The sequence below is a fragment of the Leuresthes tenuis genome, unplaced genomic scaffold, assembly GCF_036924035.1.
Source record: "Leuresthes tenuis unplaced genomic scaffold, fLeuTen1.0.hap1 SCAF_21, whole genome shotgun sequence".
Classification (NCBI taxonomy): Eukaryota; Metazoa; Chordata; class Actinopteri; order Atheriniformes; family Atherinopsidae; genus Leuresthes; species Leuresthes tenuis.
In genome coordinates, this window is record NW_027325375.1 from 20,178,021 (window position 1) to 20,187,892 (window position 9,872).

The 9,872-nt window shown below is 41.5% G+C and overlaps 1 protein-coding gene across 11 annotated transcripts in view; it reads left to right on the forward strand.

Annotated features, from left to right (window-relative positions):
* dlg2 (discs, large homolog 2 (Drosophila)) overlaps nt 1-7,535 on the forward strand; it is a 97,846-nt gene extending 90,311 nt beyond the window's left edge. For all 11 annotated transcript variants that reach the window (XM_072375697.1, XM_072375700.1, XM_072375702.1 and 8 more), the window contains 4 exons: nt 2,154-2,326; nt 2,523-2,632; nt 4,193-4,284; nt 6,999-7,535. In XM_072375697.1, the coding sequence (XP_072231798.1) occupies nt 2,154-2,326; nt 2,523-2,632; nt 4,193-4,284; nt 6,999-7,105 (482 nt within the window). In that variant the 3' untranslated portion in view covers nt 7,106-7,535. The remainder of the gene's footprint in view (nt 1-2,153; nt 2,327-2,522; nt 2,633-4,192; nt 4,285-6,998) is intronic.
* The last annotated feature ends 2,337 nt before the right edge of the window (nt 7,536-9,872 follow it).

Genomic DNA, 9,872 nt, shown 5'->3' on the forward strand with positions numbered 1-9,872 from the left:
ATGAGGAAAATCCTTTGTGTGAAAAATAAAAGTTACAGAAGCTCTTTCAGCTTGTTAAACTATCACCTGCTAGACCAGACAAAAATAAATAAATGGCCTGCTATGAAATTAGGCAGCGACTTGTTGGATGTTTGTTGAAACTGCAGCTGCAGGCTAAACCTGTCGGTTTCAGGGCGATGTCAGATAGCTATGACTTCATATTACAGGCCAAGCTGAATTTTGGCTGATAACTCTGTGCATCCCTTTCTGCTGTCTGTAAGGAAATAAAAGTCACATGGAGGTCCATCTATTTGAATTCATCCTGACAGATCAGCTCACTCGTCTGTGCAGTGTGTGACCTTTTTCCTCATTCACCGAGTCACTTCTTACTTTGCATGTCTTGATTTACACGTCTTTTTCATTTCAATTTACCCTCTAAATCACATGAAGCTGCTAGCAGTTCAGAGTGTGAAGGTAAGTGAGCAAACTGAACAAACTGGTGATTTCCCCATTGTATTTTGAAAGTGAGTTAATTGTTTCTACCAATGCTTCTACCCCCTTTTTATTGTTTTGTTAGCATTTGTAAGCGGTAGCATTAGTGTGAGGAACGCTAGATGTGTGCAGTGTCTATAATAAATGCATTTGTTAGCTTTGTAAAAGCCGACAACTTGTTTCTTTAAAGATAAATTTAGCTTTGTTCAATATCTTTGTTCATCTGTGTAAAAGGCATTCACACATGCTAACATCTCTTTATTGTGTGCAAAAGGAAAGTGTTTAATTCAGTCCCACTTCAAATTATTCCAGTCTGCATCGATGGGAACAACAACACCTTGGTGTCAGCACTACTCTTAACTGAGGATGCTGCACTCTGGGCGACATGGGTGGGAGCAGCTCACATTTTCTTTACTGAAACGCACATTTTATGGTCGACACCATCTCACGTGGAGGCTCTGATATTAAAAGCAGCAACTGGTGGACAAAAATAGAAGCAATTTTATTTATTTTACTCAACGAAGAGACAGCTGGCCACTCACTCTTAGTCTTACTCTGCTCACGTCCACGATCTAGTCAAAAATAAAGAAAAACTAGCCTAGTGATCTCAGAAAGTCCTGCTCATCAGAAGCTGTGGTCCAACACAGCCTGTCGGTTACGGTGTAATGCCATCCTTTCATGTTGCTGTAGTTACAGGCTTGTACCCAAGGAGGTAGATGTAGTTTCTGCACTGGTTCTGAAGACGCTGTAGGCCTTCGAGCGCTAAGGATAAACACGCAACATCAGGCAATGGGTAAAGGGTTTGATTGGCTTGTTTTTGTGAGTTTACCCATGGATTTACACTGCATCCTGCAGGCTGTATTGGACTACAATTTCTGATTAGCTCAACTTTCTAAAATAATTAGGCTCGTTTCTTGTTTTTTGCTGGACCGCAGCCCCTCACAGCAGGACTTAAAGTGGGCTGCCGGTTGTCTTACAGAGACAACAAATTAAGTTGTTTCATGTCTTTTTGTCAGAGAGTTGTTTTAAAACACCCGAGCAGGACTCAAAGGTTTGTAAAAGTATGTTTCGGTCAGGAAAAAAGTGATCTGGTGCCTGTTCATGTTTCCTTTGACTGCAGCGCTATTATTGAAAATCAGCATCTTCACCCAGTTGTTGTGTTCCCATCAAGGACAATCAAAGCTGAACCTAATTTTAAAAAAAAGACAAAAAAAGAAGAAGCACTGAATAGGTTAAATATGCCACTGAATGGAGATTAAACACTTTCTCATTGCAATCGAAAGCCAGATGTCAGGGTTTTCTGATCATTGTTCCAGGCACATGGTAACTTTGAGTACTGTAATTTTACTGTAAAGAGATGCAATGGGTTTCTGGGTGCTAAAGTGCTAAAGTAGTTGCCTTTGGATTCTTTACCGTCAGCCGATCAGTTACCAGCAGCAGCTTATCATTAGTCAAAAAGTTAGCTGGCTTCAGCATGGATATAGCCTCTTTGTAGTCTTTGTTTTGTCCCTTTTACCCTTTTATTCTGACACACATTTCCACAGCGGTCATGATCGCTTCATCTGGCAAAACTTTCATTGGTAATATTTTAGTTTTTTATTGAAAAGAGAAGTAGGGTTCAGCAACTCTTCAACCGTCTTGTTATGGTATCCTAAGAGTTCGTTCTCCTGCTTTCACCGAAGATACCACTAGGCAGAGGAGAAACTACGAGGTCGATGGGCGAGACTACCACTTTGTGATGTCCCGAGAGCAGATGGAGAAAGACATCCAAGAGCACAAGTTCATCGAGGCAGGACAGTACAATGATAATCTGTACGGAACAAGCGTCCAGTCTGTGAAATATGTGGCCGAGAGGGTGAGATTCTTAACTAGTGTGTTAAAACTGCGCCAGAGGGAGGCAAACAGTTTAATGTAAAAAAAAAAAGAAACAGATTGATGCTTTTATCTGTTACTCAAAATTGCAAGAGAGTCTTTATTTGGAAGAGGAAAAAACATAGTTTAGCTTTTGTTTTTCTGCATGGTACATCTCTAAATTCATGCCTCTGTCTCAGGGTAAACACTGTATTCTGGATGTGTCTGGAAATGCCATCAAACGACTACAAGTAGCACAACTCTATCCGATCGCCATCTTGATAAAACCGAAGTCGGTTGATTCACTATTGTGAGTATTTGTTTTTTTTATAATCACTTCCTTATTTGTTTTCACTATTCACCAACGTAAGAAGAATATGAACACAGGCCTTGGCTAAATTAGATTCATAACCATTAATTTACAGCTCTTTTCATAGCATTTGGTTTTAGGGGATGGAGTTAGCCACTAGACTCCACTTCACACTTCTGGTCCTTTGAGGTGTGGTTTATTTGAGATCTGTCCTACCACTTTAAACTCGCAGACATGCAAACATGAATGACAGCACCCAGCCAGAGAGCTCACACAGGCACACACAAAAACAGAGCTCACAATACCAACCACTAAACGGAAAGAAAAAATACTTGGCTGGCTATTTTTATTTTCATTTGTCTACATTTCAACCAACAGTTAGCACCGATTTAGGCACAATCTCGTCTTTGGTTGTGTGTTGAACGAGTTGGGATGGTCCAAACACCGCATTGAAGGTAGATTAATGTAAACACCTTTTAATTCAATTCAATTCATTTCAGTTTCATATTAAGCGCCAAATCACAGCAAATGTCATCTCAAGACAATTCAGAGATGCAGTTCAAGCTGATTACAATCCAGTTCATTGTGATACAATCATAATCCAATCAAATCAAATTCATTATATTCCAATTTAGTCCAATCCATACAGAGCCAATTAAAAAGAAAGTTTCCTAGCTAAAGAACATCGACAGATTTCTCAAATTTCTCTTCGATGGCAAAGCAAAATGCTGGAGCAAAAGAGTTACAACGAACGCAGCACGATGTGACGATGAAGTTGGTGGAAGAAGGAAAAAAAGGGAAGTTGGATATTTCTAACAGAATCATTGACTGGATGAGATATTTTCAAACGTAAGAGGCCCTCATGCCTCATTTGTGTTTTTATAGTTTTTGAGTACTTCGTTACAGAGGACACCCAAATATAAGCTCTGAATCACAAGAAAAGTGAAAGATTTTACATGATAGATGGTCAAATTCGTCTGATTGGTGAGCCACAACTTTTCCCAGTGTCCCAGTACAAGAGACAGCTACAGTGTTGACTTTCATCCTTCTTTCGGTATTTTAAGCATCGGCCATCTGGATGACGTCTTTAGTCCCGAAATGCAGAGCAAAGCGCGACAAAAACAGCTTTGTTCCTGCTGCTGTCACTGAACTGAACAAGCTGTAGGCTTTCCGCACACACGCCTTCTCTTATTTCTAAGGTATTTCATTTAGTTTGCCCGGCGAAATAACGATCCCCTCCAGTTCAGGCGAGATTACAAACACGGCAGAATGTTTTTTTTTTCGACAAATATAGTTTGAAAAGCTGCGCCTCGTTCTTTTTTTAATTTCGTTTTTTTCTTTTCCAGGATATTAGTGATGACGTTGAAATGTGTTTTCTGGTGACCTTAAAGATGTCCAAACATCTAGTGTTAAACTGATCAGAAAGCAACCACACGGTGAAGTCAAATTTGACAAAAGCACAGTGAACTGCAGCTCAGTTCAGTACAGCAAAGCATTTCTGAGTGCAGGGGGGTCTTTTAAAGTGAAACCTTGATGTTTGTGTCATGCCCCTTTGTGCAGGGACATGAATAAAAGACTGACTGAGGAGCAAGCAAAGAAGACTTTTGACAGGGCTATGAAACTGGAGCAGGAGTTTGGTGAATACTTCACAGGTAAGATATTGATATTAGCACGAAACGTGTAATCACCTCATGCCTCATCATTGAATGTAGCTTAAATAAAATTTGAAAACACACCACACCTGACTTTTAAGCTGTCCCTTAAAGCAGCAGAAGTGCGATAGTTAGATAGCTGTTGCCTTGGTGACAAGTCCAGTAGGGAAACCCAGACATCCCTCCCCTAAGCGACATTTATCCAGCTCCTCCTGTGGGATCCTGAGGCATTTCTTAGTCAGAGGGGATATGTAATCCCTCCATTGAGTTCTGGGTCTGTCCTGAGGTCTGGCTCTCCCAGTTGGCGGTTGGTCCCTGAAAAATCTCCAAAGGGAGGCGAGCAGGAGGCATCCCAACCAGATGCCCAAACCTCCTCAGCTCTACTTCAAGCTCCCTCCAGATGGCTGAGCTCCTCCCCTCTATCTCTAAGGCTGAGCCTAGCCATTTGGGTCACTACCCATATCTGTGACCATAGGCGAGGGTTGGAACAAAGATGGACCAGTTAAATGAGAGCTTCTACTTCCAGCTCAGCTCCCACTTCACCACCACAGCGCTGGAGCAGCGCCCTCATTACTGCTGACGAATACCCCAACCTGTCTATCCATGTCTCACCCCAATCTGTCATCTCTCGTGAAAAAGATCTCGAGATACTAAAACTCCTCTTACCCCAACCCAGAGGTGGAGAACCACGGCCTCGGATTTGGAGAAACTGACTTTAATCCCGGTATTGACATATCAGTTACCTTTTAAATAACCTCTGCTGCTAGCAAGCTTGAAAGTCAATATTTGGTGTGAGCACCTTTATTCTCTAACACAGCCTGAACCATCTTAGACCAGCTTTCTGCCATTTCTTTAAGTATTCTTCAGGAATAGTTCTCCAGGCTTCTTGAAGGACATCCCAAAGCTCTTCTTTGGATGTCGGCTGCCTTTTGTTCCGTTCTCTGTCAAGATGATCCCACACTGCTTCAATAATGTTGAGGTCCGGGCTCTGGGGAGGATTCATCCCTCCATAAGACCTGTTGCCACTGATTTTCAGTCCACTTCTTGTGTCATTTGACATAGCTCAGCCTTTTCTCCCTGTTTCCCTTCCTTAAGAATGGCTTCTTGACAGCCACCCTTCCATGGAGACCATTTCTGATGAGGCTTGGGCCAACAGTAGATGGATCAAATGAAGGTCCAGATGCATCTCTCAGGTCCTGTGTCAGGTCTTTGCTGGATTTTGAGAACTACATTTTTCAAGAAAAGGAAGGAAAACAAAGGGAAACTAACATCCTTCATCAAAATATTGCTCAGACACATATTGAAACCAGTTGGGTTTCGTACGACTTTCTTTTCAAGAGGCTTTTAAAGATTGTGATTCAGTTATGGCTGAAGTTGTTTAACTGTATCAACTGTAAAAAACGTGCTGTTGCCATTAAAGAAGAGAAGAATAATCGAAGAAATATAGATATTTTAGGGCATTTCTTTAACAGTTACATTGTGCTGGAATTGATTTATATCTTACAATATGACTAAATACACTGGCTTCAAACACTTTGAAAGTCCAGGTGTGTCCCTGTATCACCAGAAGGACAATTTCCTGCCTTCTCAGATGGCAGCATTTCAGGGCATAGTGCTGGACTTTATGATGGTGGCTGTTGTCTTTACCCCGGAGAGGCAGCAGGTCTTTAGAGCCTTCATCAACCGCTTCCAGCTGCTTCAGTGGGTTGACTCGGAGCTCTGCCCTGATTGCAGCCCCTTGCCCTCCTGAACATGCAACCTGTGCAGAGTTGCCTGCTGGGCTTGGGCCTGTCTCCACAGAGTTACCATCAGACAAGGACGTGATTTCTTTTGGACTGCACCAGAGCACCGTGCTGGTGGGGATACTCAGTCATCTAGACAGGAGGTGAGCGCTCGAAAACCAGCTGAGACATCTCTGGCAGGGATGGCGTGTTGCCCACAAACATTGTGAGACATCAGTGGACACTGGGTGAGATACACCAAGAGGATAAGCAAGCTCCAAATAAAGAAAAATAAAGAGAAAGACAGCACTGGCTAACTTCTGTGCTCTCTACCATCATGTTTAGAAAAGACTGACGCACCATGTGATGACTTCTGCAGAATTGTGACGAACATCAATCGGAAGTCGCATGAATTCACATTTGACTGGGCCGACTGAGACTGAGGTCGCATTTAAAAAGAAATCCAGTCTGTATCTTCTTAAATGACATTTGTGACATGCTGAAGGCCAAATTGGAATTGAAAAAGTCAGATTCCATGCGACTTGTGCTGTTCACACTGTCTTGAAAGAAATCTGATCTCAGTCACATTTGACACGCAGTCCGAATGTATGAATGTTCGGACCTTGCTGGTAAGCAAACAGTGTACATTTGTAATTAGTTCACTTGTTGTTGCATCAGGCCTGTGGGCTGCATGGTTTCCTCACAGTATGTCTTCAAGCAATTATCCTGAAAATGTGGGGAGATCCCTCTTGGTTCTCAGAATGAAGAGGCTATTTCTCCACATTAATCAAACTATTAGTGATCCCATACTGCCCAGACCTTAAGTGCAGTAAAGATAAACAACAGGGTGCAACTAAGTGTCTCGAAGAAGTTCCCTTTCACCGCGACAGGCAGGGCATCATTCCCCGTACATGTGGAGCATGTAAAAGAACAGAGAGACTCTCTCAGGGAGCCACGGTTACAATCTAACTGCACATTCTCTTTCCTTTTTAGCGCTGGTTCAAGGAGACACCTTAGACGACATTTATAACCACTGCAAACAGGTCATAGAGGAACATTCAGGACCTTATATCTGGATCCCATCGAAGGAGAAACTATAACGACTCATCTCCCCGGAAGGGAGTTGGACTGCTAGGAACTAATAATAAGCTGTAAGATACGAGAACTGTGGCGACGAATAGGTTCTTCATTCACATTTCTTATTGAAAATCTAATTTATTTTGTTTCCTTTTCTCTGCCGTTTGGTTATTGTTTTTCACTCAACAGTTCTCGAATGTAAAGAAAAATGTAAGGAAATTTTAAGTCTTGGATCTTGAAATCTTTGTATATTCTTTGATTTTGTTTTGTTATTTTGAATAAAAAGGAACCGAATTAGAATGAAGAGGAAATAAATGCGGGGGGGCAACGTATCCACATTGGGGCTGGAGGTGGCAGAGACACTGCAGATGTCTGCTGGAAAGTGGGTACGCCAACTGTAATACCGACTTTCTCCTTTCACGCTGCAACCAACAAATAAACAAATGGAGTCGAGCGTTTTGTCTCGTTCTTGCATCCGCGTAGCCTGCAGACGCTGCTTGGTGTTTGTTTGCTCTGTAATCTTTTTCTTTCAATGAAAATGTCTGAAAATGTTCACAGTTTGATTCTCTTCATTATTTCTGGCGTCCCAGTGACAACTAAAAGGCAAAATAAGCTAATTTAATGCTTTGTTTTGCGACTTAATTTGCTCACAAGCACAAAAAGTGTCATTTTAAGGGTTATTTACAGAGCAGGTTTCATTTTACTAATAGAATAAATGATTGACCCCCCCCACCCCCACCCCACCCACGGTGATTCAGTTGATAAAAAGACTCTAAGACAACACGATTTACCTTGCTCAGACTGCCAGGGCCTCGTTTTCACACGTTTTATACAGAGAAAGGACTGTGGATTTTGTCCTTGCAATTATTTTCCATTGGAAAAATTCATTTGGAGGTTGTTTCTTAATGATACCGAGCAAAGTCTGATCCTCAGGTGGCCTCTCAGTGGACCTCTGCTTCTATTTTAGCAACTGAACTAGTGAGATTCATCCAAGATAGAGAAATCATCACTGAGCAACACATTTATTACATTTTAAAATGAATAAAGAGTCCTCATGTAGTTCAACTTCCTGGAATGAGCACTAGTATCTACGACAAAAACCTTACAGTTCTATTAGATGTTGAATTAAATTAATGCTTATGCCCCGTGTGTGAGATTGGTTTAGCTTAGTGGCCGATGGAGTAACTAATCCATTGTCAGTACATTTAGATCAACACTGTTTGCTTTATTATTACAATGTTTTAAGACATCTTCCGTGATTATTTTGCAGATTTTGGTATTTGTCACCATTTGCCTTAACAGAGTAAGTTTACTGTATGTCAGCGATGAAAGCTTCTTTTATTTTTGTTTTAATGTATTTAACGTTTCTTCACGGATATCATGTCTAAGGAACATGTCTTTATGTGTTTCAATCTGAAAGACTGAGGATATACTGTGTAATATCATTTAGGAAATGATGGCAAGTAGAGGCGTTCAGATCTTCCAAAGTCATTGTGATGTAACGCAGAATATTTTACCGGACAAGTTTTTTTTTGGGGTGGGGGGGGTTCTTTATGTGGAATTGTATGTCTGACAAAACGCATGTTACAACAGTCACCTGTTTCTTGTAGATGTGCAATATTCAGCACAACTGAAGCCTTGAGGTAATCTGCTGAGTGTCGAGACACGTTCAGCCAACCAATCCCGATCATTTACTCAGACCTGTGTCTATTTTAAACCCGAATAAAAACTCTTATGTAAGACGCTGTGTCTTGGCAATATGTTTCACAGTTTACCCTTTCAGTTGTTTCTTTTGTAAAAGGAAACAACTTCACAGTCCTTTTACTTACGATATTGGAAGACGGTTGAGTTGACATTGTTGAAAGAGCGATGGTGTCCAGTGCTTAAATTAAACTGAAAAGTGACTGATTTATCACATAAACCAACCTCAGAAGTTATGTTGTGTGTTACGCTGCTTGGCCAAATAAAGTCACACACACTCTCATGTGTCTTTGACCACCTCTCGCTTTGATCACAGTGTGGGAGCATTCAGTCGAGAGTTGCATTTCATTTTCTCCAATATATATACTGTTGCTGAACCTAGGCCTGACCGACTAACAGTCTTTATTCTCTGATGCTCCACCACTCTAGAACAGTAAACCTGGACTCCTCAGACCAAATTACAATTTTCCATTACGGCAGAGTCCAATCTTTTTGTTTCATTCTGATTGGCTTCACTTTTAAAGCCACACAGCTGTTTAGTCCCAATACCCAAGTTTGAGAAGTGGCATCATCTCTTTAGTTGTTTTGTGTGCTTGAGGCAGTTCAATGATTGAATGACCATCTTTTCCAGGACTACGGGATCTGCCTTCCAACGTCGCTGTTTGAGGAACTAGAAGCTACTCACTCCTAACCAAAGAACCTTTTTCCCGTAAGCTTGGAGTCTTCCAGGTGACTGATCAAGTTCAAACATGTTTACTTGTTTAAAAATAAGATCTGTCTTTAAGCAACGGCTTTTTCTGTCCCCTGTTCCACAAATCCCACCTTTCTGGGGTGTGTGACATAAAGTGACCCTATAGACACCCCCCTCAGAGTTAAACTTGGCCTTTAAATTTGGCCTGATGAATGGCTTTTTTAGCTCCGTCTGTGAGTTTTAGTGGGAGGATTTGGGTTAAACACCTGGCTGACGATGGGAAAAAGGGCTGCATGTATAAAGCACATAGTTATATGTGTGTGTTTGAGTGAATTAGAAACACATTACAATTGCTTTATATGTGCAGTGAAACCTTGCCACAGTTGAGCTGGAGGCTG